Here is a 15,383-nt window from a genome sequence, read left to right on the forward strand (position 1 = left end):
TGTGGTATATATACACAATGGAATACTACTCAGCTATAAAATCGAATGAAATACTGCCATTTGCAACAACATGGATGGACCTTGAGAAAATTATATTAAGTGGAACAAGTCAGGCACAGAAAGAGAAATACCAGTTGTTCTCACTTATTGGTGGGAGCTAAAAATAAATAAATAAATTCACACGCACACACAAAAAAACCGGGGGGTGGGGAGAAGACTTAACAGTACAACTCCTTGAAGTTGATAAGACAAGCAAACAGAAAGGACATTGTTGGGTGGGAGGAGGGAGAGGGAGGAGGGAGGGGGGTTTCGGTAATGGGCCGCAATAATCAACCTCATTGTATATCGACAAAATAAAATTAAAAAAAAAAAAAAATGACAGACCATAAACTACATACATGTAAAGTGTACAATTTGTTGTTTTGACTTTTGTATGTACCCATGAAACTATCACCACAATGAAGTTAATATAATGAACATATCCATCAATCTCAAAAGGTTTCTCATACTCCTTTTGTATTCACTCCCTCTTGTCCTCTGCACCTCTATTCCCCACCATCTCTAAGCAAGAACTGAAATGCTTTCTGTTACTATATATTAATTTGCACTTTCCAGAATTTTACATAAATGGAATCATAGAGTACGTATCCTTTTGGGGGGGGTAGGGGGGGTCCTACCTTCCACTCAACATAGTTTTTATAAGAATCATCCATGTTATTATACATATAACATGCCTTTTTATTGCTAAGTAATATTCCATTATACAGGATATACCACAATTTGCCAATGTACCAGTGATGACCATTTGTGTTGTTTCCAGTTCGGGGCTACTACAAATATAAAGTTGCTATGAAATCCATGTACAAGTCTTTGTTTAGACATATGTTTTAGTTTCACTTTGGAAACTAGAAATGAAATACATGACTCATATGGTAGGTTGCACGTTTTACATATTAGGAAATTACCAAGGTGTTTTCCAAAGTAATTGGATCCTTTTACATTCCCATCCAGCAATGTAAGAGAGCTCAGTTGTTCCACATCCTTGCCAACACTTGGCATGACAGTGTTTTAAATTTTGGATATTCTAATGGGTGTGCAGCAGTATGTCATCATGATTTAAATTTGCATTTTCCTAATTACTAACGATGTTCAGAATCTTTTTATATGCTTATTTGCCATTCATATATCTTCTTTGGGTGAAGTACCTGTCCAAATCGTTTGTTCATTTTTTAAATTGGATTGTTTCTTTTCCTACTATTGACTTCTGTGAGTTCCTACTATATTCTGGATACAAGTCTTTTATCAGATGAGTGATTTGTAAATATTTTCTCCCAGTTTGTGGCTTGTCTTTTCATTCTTTTAACAGTGTGTTTTGAAGAGCAGAAATTCTTAGTTTTAATAAGACAAAATTTAAAATTGTTTCTTTCATGGATCGTGCTTTTGGTTTCATATCCAAGAAATTTTTGCCAAACTCATGGACATGAAAAATTTTCTTTTATACAGAAGTTATTAACAGATATTTATTAACTAGTTTTTCCTGATCTTTGCTTGGTCACACATTGGTAATACTGAACCCTACACAACGGTGTTCCATAAACAATCTTTACTTTGTACATTTTTTGTTTTCCTCCTCAACATCATGCAGTGCTGCACTATACCATGCAATAAATACTTATTGAACAAATTAATCCACAATGAGAAATGAATTGCCAGTGCACAAATACAAAACTGTATTTAATATGAGCATTTTTTAGATTAATATGTTTGAGGGCAATTATCCTATTTTTTCAATACAAAAGATCACATGGTCTATTGGGTTCACTCTGTAGGCTTTCATGGAACAATTTTACAAATTTTAATGTAATAAACATTTATTGAGCACCTACTACATGCAAATTACTGAGCTAGGTATTGTATGGAGATTCAGAGATGTAAATGGCAACAGCTACCTACATGGGTGGCACACGTTTTATACACGTTATTTTTAATCTTTAATTTAAAGATGAGGAAATTAAGGCTTAGAAAAGGCTAAGTGATGTGTTCAAGGGCACAGCTAGAAACTGGTTGATTAAGATTTATATCGAGGCTTAAGTTAGGAAATAAAAGAGCCATGATTTGAGGCTATCTGACTCCAAAGACTATGCTCCCAACAGTGTACCATCTTAAGGCAATATCGTTACAATTCTAAGTAAAGTACAAGTTCTATTAATTTGGTACCTGAGAAAAATCTTCAGCTGCTACTGGTAAATTAACATCATTTTCTTGTGCTGTCAGAAGTGTTGTGGGAAGAACAAAGTTAGAATTTGGCTCCGATTCTCCCAAACTCATTGGACCACGACCAGCACATGAACCTTCATAAATACCACCTGTTATCAAATATGTAAACAAATAGTTAAAATAAATTGTTAAATTTATCTTAGACAAATAATAAGTAATTGACTAAAACTACCCATATTCCCACCTGCTGAATTAGAATTAGCAGTATATGTCAACCAAAACCACCTGGTACCAGGCCACATAGCAATTAAAACCAAAGCTCACAGAGAACGCAAAAGTACCTATGTTCAAACAAATCCACAGAATATCCAATCAACAAGTCGCCCATGTAGTTCATTCCCATCCCCCTTCTCACACACCATCTCCTAACACTCCTGCTTACCTTTTCTATCATTGAGAGTCAATAGAATAATTTCTGTCTAAAATGTAATCCCAAAGCAAAGGGCAATTTCTTGGCTAGAAAATGTTGGTATTGCTTAGTTAGGTCTGTTCTATAGATATTTTTCTTCAAATAATCAAGCTCCTCTTTGTCTCATCTAAATGGCACCTCAGTCAAATCAATAAAAAGAAGAAAATAAAAGCAGAGATACCTATGTACCTAATAATAAAGTCACTGTGCATTTGTATTGCATTTTATACTCCAAGCCTTTTCATGTACATCATCTTGTTTAGTTTAAACTTCACAATTATTCTGTAAGATAGACAGGTCAGATTATATTATAATCATCTTTCACTAACAAAACTAAGCTCCAGAGAAATTAACCAACTCTAAAAATCAGAGAGCTAGTAAGAGGCACAGAGGAATTAAAACCGACATCTTCTACCTCCTTATTCCACATTCTTGATAAAATATTTCAAAGAAAATTCTGTTTTTTCTAAATAATGGCTACCTTTTAAATACAGTATAGTATATCTAACTTTAATTAATAGAAATAGACCTGAAAAGTGATAAACTCAATTGTCTTAAATAAAATATTTTTTAAAAACTATAGATATTTTCCTCTAGCAAGGAAAAGGAACTCTCTTAGAATTAATAAGAGAATTTGGTGATGTTATTGGATACTAGATAAATATATAAAAATAATTCGCTCTTCTCTATATTATAGCAATGAGCACATAGAAATAGAAAAAAAACCTTTACTATACTGACCAAAACTATAAAATAATTAAGAATAAAATTATTAAGAAAGGCATAGAATCCATATGAAGAAAATTATAAAATCTTATTAAAGGGCACAAAACAAGATCTGAACAATTAGTAAGATACCATAAAAACATCAATTCTTCCACTATATAAATTAGTTTAACTCCACTGAGGGTGACTTTTAATTAGATAAAATAATTTTGAGTTTATATGAAAGAATAAGTGCCTAAGAATTGCCAAGAAAATTATGAAAAAGGAAAAAAAATGGGAGACTTGCCCTATTTGATAACAGAATGTATCATAAAGCCACAACAGTCTAATAAATGTTTTAGATCATAAAATACTTAGAATCCAGAATCCAGTAAAATATCCTTACATCCGTGTGAATTTAATATAAAAATTGGCTGATATTTCAATTCAGTAGAAAAAACATGATTTACATAATAATTGATGCTGGCTATTTATCTGGAAGAAAATCAAATTGGATTTCTACCTTATACCATTTATAAAAACAAATTCCAGACAGACTTAAATATAAGTATATACTAAATAATGAAAGAAAATCGAGGAGACCACAGATATAAGCTTGTAATCAGGGAAACCTAACCAAGCTATAAAAACACAGAAAGTATAAAAGATAGAAATACCTAACTGTATAAAAAAATTTTAATTATATGGCAAAAAAAGATCATAAACAATGTTAAACAAAATATAAATTTGGAAAAAGATATTTGCAATACGGATAATAGAAAACATCTAAAATAGAGCTTTTTATATAGCTTTTAAAAAGTGACAAGAAAAACTTAGAACCTAACAGATGGAAAAGAACTTAATAAGAGCAAATACATGTCCAAAAAACATATGAAAAGAAATATAAACTCACTAGTAGTCAGAAACATATCTTTATATTTGAACTAACAAAAGTAAAAAAAAGTAATAAACAATTTCAGGAGATGTAGGGAAAGGGCTCTAATAAATCGCTAATGAAATATATTGGTTTAAACTCTTAAGAAAGCAAGTTGGCATTACCCACTTTTAAATTAAAAATACATTTGCTCTTGGATCCAGTAACTACTCCTAGGAAGCTATTCTATAAATATAAAATGCAGTATGTTGGGATATGTGCATGGATATTTACTCTAGCATTGTTTATACAAGGGTACTTCAAAAAGTTTGTGGAAAAGTAGAATTAAAAGATAATATGAATCTTTCTATGAACTTTTGGAAGTACCCCCATAGTGGGGGGAAATGGTAACAAAGTAAATATCCATCAATAGAAAAGTAAAAAAAATAAATTATTTGAAATCTACACCATAAGATTTTATGCAACCTTAAAAAGAATGACTTTAAGTAAATACCAGATGATCTGGAGTAATCTACAGTGTTTACTGGGTAAAACAAAATGCAGGCAAGTGTGCATATGATCTCAGGTTGTAAAATAATGGCAATCGCACTCACCATATGTACTGCATACATGTGTGCGCATTTAATTATATGTGTAGGGAAAAAAAACCAGGAAGTTTACATATCAGAATTTTAACATGGGTTACCTGAGATAAGGCATAACATGGGACAGGAAAAAATGTGTATGTGAGTAGGGTGGGAGGTTGTGTAGAGGGCACTCAAGAAGTGCATGATAGCTTTCCAATCCTACAACACCCTATCATTCAACAGATATATACTATGTACTATGCATTATATAACCTGCTAGATGACAGGGATATGACAAAAGTCCCTAGCCTCATGTGAGATTACAATCAGTGTGATAAGAGCAACATTAAGCAGGCAACATTAGAGGATTATAAAGAGTACATAAGACAAGTATCTAACCCAGTGATAAGGAGTCAGGAAATAATTCCATGACAGCAATCATAACAATGCTAAATTTACTGTGTCACTTATAAAAAGTATGCTCATTGAGCATGGGTGTCTTATCTGTGTAATGCAAGTTAGACATTTGTAAGAGTGATACTTAAAGTATATTATTTCACTCAAATGAAATTTGATTAATCATAACTTGAAATCCCTAATTTTACTTTTCTAGAATCTTACTGTAAAGCAACCATGGCAGACTTTCAGAGAAGATTGAGTTCACCTAACATTGCCAGTGCCAATGGCAGTTTTTGGTCTGGCATGTTTAATAGATTATTCCATTTGTATGAAACCCAAAGGCACCTCGTGCCTTTACATTTAAACGTGTATAAATCTCCACTTAACCTATTTCTTCCTAACTCTGCCTTTCCTCCATATTCCCTCTCTCTCAGTGAATTGGATGACCATCTATCCAATCATTCTATAGCCAGAAATGTAAGGATTTCTTATACTTTCCCCTTCTTTTACACCTCTCACATTCAAACTAAGTCCTGTCCATTTTTCTTAATTGTCTCTCAAATCTCCCTTTTTATATATCCTCACCACTGAATAATGCCTCACCAGGCTTACTCTAACAGTTGTCTAATCAGGCTCCTTGCCTCTAGTTGTAACTCTTCCAATGTATCCACCAAATTGAACCTGAGATGTTCTTGCTAAGTAAAAGGTAAATATGATCATATCAGCTATTTACTTATAATCCTTAATGGATTCATGAACATCATACATCATTCAGAACTGATAGAAATTCAAGACTGAATTTTCCATGGGAAAAAATATAAAGTAAGATTGGCATTATTTCCCATTTTTTACATAAATGGATCCTTACTGTCTTAGAGTAAATCCAAAAAGTCCTTGATATATCATCCAGGGTTTTTCATGACCTGGTTTCTGCTCACTGCTGTGATCTCATTGCATCCTAAGCTTTAATTCATTGACGAAGTACTTGTATTTCCCTGATTAAGCTTTGCTATTTCTCAACTTTTACCCCCGTCTCATTGCACAGTCTGCCTGGAAGACCCCTCCCCTCCTCGCTAACCACATGGCAAACAATATCTTTGAGGATGCATTTCATGTAGACAGTAGGAGGGGATTACAGGTTGTAAATAGAACACTTCCTGAAAATAAGCAGAAAATCTTGAAACAAGAGAAAGAAATTTGTTCCCTAAAGGCAAAGTCCTTTAGGCAACTGTGGATAGTTCTGGTTCTATTAAACATATGTGAAATGGTACTTTTACACACTCCAAGCATTATTAAAGAGAACAGCACTTACCATGTGCCATACACTGTGCCAACTGCTTTACGTGCACACTTTACCATTTACTGTCCCTAATAACCTTTTGGGGTAGATACTATTACCTCCAGCAGGGTCCCCAGTGATCTCTGCCCTCCTGGTATTCATTCCTGTTGGTAGTGCCCTCTTATGTTGTTCCAGAATTGGTATGTATTATCAGTAGGATATGACAGAAGTGATGGCACGTCACTTTACAGATTAGGTTATAAAAGACATTATGGTTTCCATCTTGGTTGCTCACTTTTTCTTAGATCAACCATTCTTGGAGATGCCAGTTACCATGACATAAGCAGCTCTATGGAGGGGTTCATGTGGTACCTCTTGCCAACAGCCACATGAGTGAGCTTACAAAGTGGATCTTCAAGCCCTAGTCAAGCTTTCAGATGACCTCAGTCCCAGCCAATAGCTTGACTGCAACCTCAGAAGAAATCCTGAGAACTGTCCAGCTAATCCACTACCAGATTTATGACTTTCAGATTTGTGTGAGATAAATGTTTGTTGCCTTCAGCTGCTAAATTTTGGGGTAATTTGTCACAAGCAATAGATTACCAATAACCAATATTATCCCCACTTGATAGATGAAGAAATTTAGTTTCAGAGACATTAAGTTTCCTGACCAAAGATACCCAGAGCTGGAATTCAAACCCATTTCTCAAACTCTGAAAGCCCAAACTCTTAGCCACTCTGCTGTACTGCCTTAAATATAAATATATATACAAATATACATATATGCTTAATCTTATGTCACAGTACTTATTGTTTCCAATTAAATTTTTAAAATACCTATAATGTACATACTGTTAAAAATAGATAATCTATTAGGCGCTACTAGAGATATAAGGGAGGACTGGATAGGCCATATATCCTCATGGATTTTATTCTATAAGGATTTAACAAGTATTTAGATGTTCTCAAGTATGTAGGAACTCTCAGTGATCTGCCAGAGCCATCTAGTGTCAATTCAGTTTAATGGCAATCTACACAGTTAGAAGTCATTTCATAAATGATATTTACATTCATTATATTTAAATGATATTTATATTCATTATATTTAAAAATAAAATGGTCATTTCATGCCATTTGAATCCTACTAATTTGAAAGAACATAAAACATCTAATACTCTTACTATGCGCACAAAATGAGAAATAATGCCAATCTTTACATTATTCCCACAGAAAATTCAATCTGGAATTTCTCTCACCTCTGAATAAGGTGTTCGTGCAATATTAAACTAATTCTCTAAATACTCTATACCAATGCTTTTCTAATTTCAGACATTTCCTTTTCTGATTTCTGGCAAATATGCATACCTACAGAAGTTTCTTTTCACTTAAGTGAATGCGACAACAGGCATGGAAAAATCAGCAATGAGAATATAATCAATCCTAATTAATTTGCGAATTCTGTTTTTGCAAATTTACCCACTCACTAAAATTTATTTGTATCCCCAAAATCAATACTTGCAGCATCCTTGTGGTTGTTTGGGGGAAAGTGCAGAGCAGTGAAAAACTTGAGTCACCTGATGTGCACATTCCCAGTTGAGGCTGAACAAGGAAACACTCTGCCTTCTTACTTTAGCTATTACACCAATAAACGAGTAAACTTTTCTCAGTATATCTGATGCCAAGTTTTTCACATTTTCTGCTTTGTTTGGTGATTTTGTCATTTAAAATGGCCCCTAAGTGTAGTGCTAGAGTGTTGTCTAGTGTTCTTAAGCACAAGAAGGCTGTGCTGTACCTGATGGAGAAAATACATGTGTTAGATAATCTTCTTTTAGGCATGAGTTATAGTGCTGTTGACTGTTAGTTCAATATTGAATCAACATTATATATTAAATAAGATGTCTTTAAACAGAAACATACATAAAACCAGGTTATGTATTGATCAGCTGACAAAAATGTTATGACCAGAGGCACACAGGAACCAAACCCTGTATTTCGCCTAGAAGCAATGCTTTGGTACTTTCTAATATGTTTGAGGTGCTTTATGAATATAACTACTTCAGATAATAAGAATCAAATATATAAGCTATTGATCAGTATTTTCTATTCTATCCTTATTTCCAAAGTGTTATAGCGGAGAGTTTAGTTAAGTTCTAAATCTTAAGTGCACTGAACACTGCATCTGAAATTCATAAACGTAAAGACAGAATTTCTATAGTATTATCTAATTTAACGTTGTCCTAAACAAGAAGATCTGTTATGTCACAGTTTTGAAGGGCTAATTATAGTTTTCAGTATATATTAAGATAAATGCATCATATTAAAAAATTTTAAGTGTGCATACATGTATTACATAGTGTATCTCATGCACCACCCAATGGTTCATGTATCAACAGATAAATGAAGCAAATTTGAGTAAATATTGCTATATATATTATAGAAAAGTTATTACCAAATTTTTCTATTATGAAGATCCTTTTTAATAAAGGAATTTTATAAGCTCCATCTGAAAATTTACACTTTTCTCAATTCAGATTAAGAACACTACTATAGATTTTAATGCAAAACAGAATAGAGCATTCAGCATGGGAATAGCACAAAGAAAGTGTGATGGAATATAAAATGAACAGATGATACATCAAGAAACAATACTTTGGCGTATACCTGAAACTAATGGCTTAGAATTACACTGTTGACCCAAACACTCTGCATTAGCCACAGGCTGCTGCATATAGAGAGAATGGCCCCTTAAGATGTTGTCTGTTGTGGCCATCAGCCTGGGCCTTTGTCCTTCATTAAGTTCACCAGCACTGTTCTCCAAGTCCTTTAAAAAACAGAAACAATTGTTAAAGCCATTATATGAAAATCAAGTCAAAACAGGAAATTTTGTTGATTATTATGATCCGTACCACCTGACTACTTGAAAGGTATTTTAGAAAGTTCTTAGTATAGCACATACACATTATGTAAAAGACAACTTTAAAAAGCTGGTTTAATAAGACATCTAGTGAAAGACTTTGTTTTTAATATCCTATTTGTTATGAAGTTAACCATTATCTGTTTTCCAACCTCCAATTAGACAGCAATAAAACATGTAAGAAAATTCTGTTACAATTTAAAACAACAAATCCCAGAATGCATTACACATTGTTCATACAGCTTAAAATTAGAATGACAGGAAATTTATCTCTCATTCTTCATGAAGAAAAACTGCCTAAAGTTGTTAGTGTGAATTTTACAATTAAATAATCAATGAGGAGAATAACATACTAAATAGCAAAAAGATTCCACTGCTGGGAATATACCCAGAGGAATGGAAATCATCATGCCAAAGGGATACCTGTACTCCAATGTTTATTGCAGCTCTATTTATAATAGCCAGGAGCTGGAACCAGCCCAAATGTCCATTATCTGATGAGTGGATGAGGAAACTGTGGTACATCTACACAATGGAATATTACTCTGCTATAAAAAAGAATGAAATACTACCATTCACAACAATAAGTAAACAGATTGAAGACTATTTTAATCATACTTAATAAAGTTCTTTTCCCTGGGAAAGTATGAAAGTACAAAAAGCACAAATGTGTCTATCAAATATATGAAATAAATGAACTTTAAAATATTAACATTTCTATTTTCTTTCTATCTTAAAAATTATATACCTGAAGCACTAGTACATTTTGTGACTTGAAGATATTTTAATTAATGAGTTCGCTAATGAAGAACTGAATAAAAATTCCAATGTCTGAAATCTCCCATGATCCTCATTAAAAAGGGTTTAATTTCAACCAACTGTTTTTTTTAACTAGAATATGAAGAAATTACTGCTGAAATATCTTTTACGATTCTATTGACTATAAAATAAAATCTAAACTCATTAGCTCAACATTCAAGATTCTCTACAATTTACCCTAATTCTCCTCTGTACATCTCTATCTTCCCTTATTCCCTTAACCTGACTGTTCTTTAGGAAAACCAATTGCCTCAACATCCTTTAAATAAAAAAATATCATTTGCAATTAATATGAAATCCCTTGAAGACTCTTGGGCAGTGTTTAGAATTATGGCAGATACATTTTCCCCAGAAATTAATTAGAAATATTTCACAGTGCTTATATTATGCTGCCATCACCATATATAATATTGTGCAATAAACAGTACCTTCTCTATTGTGAGTCAATTTTCTAGGATACTTGTAACTGCTGAACTATCTAACACCTTAAGAATAGTCTATGACCCCACCAAAGACAGCTTGCTGATTTACAAAATGCTCTCACACTCATAAGTATGTATCAGTTTTGTATTATTCTCAAAGCTTAGACTCATGCTGATTCTAAATTAAATTGTCTGTAATTTGTAGTGATGCACCTGGCCCATCTTCATAAATGTATACATTGCACTTTTGCCATTAAACAGCCCTCACCGACCTAAAGCCCTCTCTAGACAAGGAGTTTTAAGCACAAAGAAACTCCACTTCTTACCAAAGCAATCTCTTAACTTATAAGTGTATTGTTATTACTAGTTCTTATTATAAACAAAAGAAATACTCAACAATTCTGTAGACATATGAAAATATGCTGACACTGTTAAACAGACTGGCAAAATTTAAGAAGAAAAACATCATATGTGGTATGTGAAAGAGGTCTCATGTAATTACAGGGCAATTTATTAGTACCTACTCAAATTATAAATGGTTATATCTTTTGAGCCAGCACTTCTACCCATCAGTATCTAATCTACAGAAAAAATTCCTCATGAGAGCAAAAAAGGATTTTATTGATATCATAGTTTGAATAAAGAAAAATTGGAACCAATCTGAAAATCCTTCAATAGTAAAATAAACTATGGTAAACTACATGGCAAATAAAAATATGGTAGATTTTCAGGATTTGTGTTAAATTTTAAAAAGCAGTTTGCAGAATAATACATATACACATCTCAAATTTATATATTTATTTTTATATGTGTATATGTATGCAAATGCTTAAATGCTTAGAAAAAGATCTGGAGAGAACAGAATTCCAACTCTGCAGTCTGTTATAGCCAGGACTGCACAATACCAAAGGATGCCAGCTCTTTCTCCCCAAATCAACCCTAGAATAACTATAGAAATGAGAAGAAATCATAGATTCTGGGAACTAAAGTAAAAATTGTGAAAAACCACTGAGAAAGATAGATAGCTAACTTGAACTGGTGTGTGTGGGCTGAATCCTTGTGAGGAGGGTGACTGGAGGAAGTTAGTGAGAGGAATGATTGGAGGAAAGCACTTGCTTCTTTCGCCCATTAACTTGAGATCATCACTGCTTGCCCCTTAGACATAAAAATCTTGTTGGCAAACAACCCAGGCTGCAGATGCTGGTACCCCACAGTAATTTCAGGAAGCATGAAGGCCCAGCAGAGGTGAAAAGTTGTAGGTGAAATCTGGCCAAGAACTCACCGGCATTTGTTCCTTCACCCTCCTCCCCTCCAAACCCTGGACTGGTGGATTACAAATCTCCCAAAGCAACTTCTTCCTAAAGACACAACAATCTCCCAAAGAGGGGAGTGGTGGAGTAGCAGCAAACAGCAGTGATGATGACCAACAGTAGTTCTGTGATGCCTGAGAATCTCCTCCCTAGGGCTCATCTTCCCTCTTCTTCCATTCTTTGCAGCAGTTTATGGTCTGGTTTTATCCCTACCCATACAAATTCTCAGATAGAATAGCTGACCCTCCTCCCCCATGGAACATGAGCTCATAGGTCAAAAGAACAGATACCCAAGGATTAATAAGTATTAAAAAAAAAAAAAAAAACAGACAACAAAGTGACTGATATTAATCACACACAAAAATAAGGAAAGATATTAAAATGAAAAGCAAAAAGTCATTAAAAAAAAAAGAACCAAATGAGAATACCAGATATGAAAAATATAATAAATGGGATAAATAGTAGGCAAAAGAACAAATTAGTGGTTGGCAGATCAGATTGGGGAGCATTCCCAGAGAAGAGTAAGAAAGAATAAAGAAACAGAAAATCTAAGTGATAAAACTAATAGAAGTAGAAGTGCCAATATCCAGATGTAAGAGTTCTAGGGAGGTATGGAAAAAAAAAAAAATGAGAGGAGGAAAAAAATTGGAAATAATGGAGATAAATTTGCCAGCATTAAAAAGATGAAAAGGTCTGACAGAATCAAATGAATAAATGAAGAAAAAAAAAAATGAGAGGAGGAAAAAAATTGGAAATAATAGAGATAAATTTGCCAGCATTAAAAAGATGAAAAGGTCTGACAGAATCAAATGAATAAATGAACTGATATTAGTGATTTCCAAAAAGGCAGAAAACAGGGATTAGTCAGTAGAACTTTTAAATTATGCTGACACTTCTGCTATTTGTCACTTCTGTCTCTCTCTCTGTGCATCCCTCCCCACCCCCCTTCTCTGTCTCCGCTTCCTGGTTTCTACACCAAGTATCTTAGTTTCTGCTGCTATGAGAGTACTTAAAGCCTTAAGTTTTCATTTTTTCCATTACTAAATCTCATATCTTCTTCTCCTACCTTTCCTAATCATTTAAAATTTTAAGAATAACAATTAATAGAAAATAAAACCAGCCATCTCTTTGGGTTCTATATAGTTTTTAGCTCATCTAAATGTAGTTTCACGTTTGATCAAACACAACCAGATCCAATAGAAAAAGCACTAAATAGAGATCAAGAATCTGAGTCCCAGCTTGATCATTAACCAACTTCAGCAACGACCTGTACATTTCTGCCTGGAATTTCCTTAAGCATTTTAAATTTTAACATGTTGAAACGAATTCATTATCTTCCTCACAAAACTTGGCACTCTTTTCTCTGCATTTCTAAGCCAACAACTACATAACCACCCACCCAAGCTCCCAATGTAGAAATCTAAAGACTATCCTTCAAAAACTCTTCTTCCTTACCTCCTTCAACCAATGACCAATTACTGTCAATCCTATGCCCTTAAATTTAAATCTCTCTCCTCTCTGTTTCTGCTGTAACTGTCTTTGTTCATGCTCTCATTCTCTCTCATGGACTGCTCCAAATGGTGGTTCTGACAGATCTCCCATCTTTTCCTCACTTATCCATGGCTTCATACTTCTTCCTAAACATCTTAGCGTGTGACCCCCTTGCCCAAAGACCTTCATGTGCTCTACAGTTCCCAAGCTTTACCATGATCTAAATAAAAGATTCTTTGTGATCATGAGGTTCACTCTACGTCTACAGACTTATCTGACTCTATATCTAAAGCTCTATTCACACTGAGAATTTAATACTTTCTGAATATGCCCTAATATTCCTTGGCTCTCATCCCTTAACATATGCTGTTTCTGCTTCTGAATTGTCCTTCCCTTTCATTGCTGCATGCAAGTTCTATTCAGTCTTTGAAAACCTAGATCAATATAATATTCTGTATGAAGTATCATCCATCTTCAAGCAATCTTCCCTCCTCTGTGCTGATATATCATATAGATAGCACTTGTAAATAGAGATATTTGGTCAGTTATCTTGAGTACTTGTTTAAGCCCTTGTCTTCCTGCATGACTGTAAGCTGATTGAAGGTAGAAGTTATATCTCATTCACCTTTCTACCTTTACCAAGGTTGTATTTGGCATATAGCAGATATTCAGTAAATAAACAGCTTCAATTTTTTCAAGTGTAGAACAAGAGGGTTGTAACACCTGGTCTAAATTCCTTTCAGTTATAAATCATTACAGTTCTATGATTCCAGCTTAAAGTTGCTTCAACACTGACCACTGAATAAGTGAAATACTAGCATGCTTTAATTAAAAGTAGGAATATTTTAATTTTTCTGTATTTATACCTAACCAAAAAAATCATTAAGATTAAAAAGTACCTCTGAATGATATACTGCTTGCTGTGAAGCTAATGATCCCTGGTTTTGTTTAGCAAGAAGAGAAAGAATTGCATCTATATGAATTTTTTTATGGGGCATCCTAATCACTTGTCCTTCACTGGGAGGATCATCTTCCTAAAAGAAATATAAATACAATTAATGTAAAAAAAATTTTTATTAAACAATTGTATTTTTCTCAATTTTTGATTAATAAAAACTTAGTAGTCATCAAATGATAATAGCATTTTTTGAAAAAAAGATGAACTCTTTATTTTCATTTAATTCTCCATTTCCATCTGACTGTAATAAAAATCCTTTATATTTGCCTCAAATATAAACAACAGTATAAAGTAATTCAGTAAGTTTAAACTGGAGATATATTATAAAAACATGAAAATTGGACCCTCTGTTCCATGCAATTGAGTTATAGTGATTCATAAACATTTAATATAGTTTCCTCAAATTTTTGGCTTATGTGGTTTCCTACTTCATAATTTTTGCCATGCACAAAGCAACAACGCACTGTGGCAATGGGGGCAAAGCACTGTGGTAATGCTGCAACCCAAACCACAGGCAAAAGGAAAAAATGTTGAAATATGGAGGGCACCTGTAGACCCACAATGTCCTTTTGCTTTTGTGCCAACATCAGCTTACTTGACTAGGGCGCTGGTACTGAAAGACCTCATGAGAGCACCCTGCCTCAAAACAGACCTGTCGCCAAAACGAGGAAGAATATGGGCCTCAGAGTCAGACGAACTGGACTCCCTTGTAAATTTTAAGGCTTACTTGACTAGGGCGCTGGTACTGAAAGACCTCATGAGAGCACCCTGCCTCAAAACAGACCTGTCCCCAAAACGAGGAAGAATATGGGCCTCAGAGTCAGACGAACTGGACTCCCTTGTAAATTTTAAATCCATTAAAAGTATTTTCCATTTTAAATTAAATTCATTAAAATCACTTTAAATTATTTTATTTTTAATAGAGTTTCTTAACGCTGG

At 33.7% G+C, this 15,383-nt stretch overlaps 1 protein-coding gene across 1 annotated transcript in view; it reads right to left on the bottom strand.

Moving 5' to 3' along the window:
- Positions 1-15,383, bottom strand: part of KIAA0586 (KIAA0586 ortholog) — a gene marked incomplete at its 3' end in the record, with an annotated part of 75,339 nt that overhangs the window by 6,964 nt on the left and 52,992 nt on the right. Inside the window, exons 26-28 of the mRNA XM_008589531.1 lie at positions 14,386-14,520; positions 9,192-9,351; positions 2,218-2,366 (exon numbers count right to left, since the gene is read on the bottom strand). Of these exons, the coding sequence (XP_008587753.1) occupies positions 2,218-2,366; positions 9,192-9,351; positions 14,386-14,520 (444 nt within the window). The remainder of the gene's footprint in view (positions 1-2,217; positions 2,367-9,191; positions 9,352-14,385; positions 14,521-15,383) is intronic.

Source organism: Galeopterus variegatus, unplaced genomic scaffold, assembly GCF_000696425.1.
Source record: "Galeopterus variegatus unplaced genomic scaffold, G_variegatus-3.0.2 Scaffold5501, whole genome shotgun sequence".
Lineage (NCBI taxonomy): Eukaryota > Metazoa > Chordata > Mammalia > Dermoptera > Cynocephalidae > Galeopterus > Galeopterus variegatus.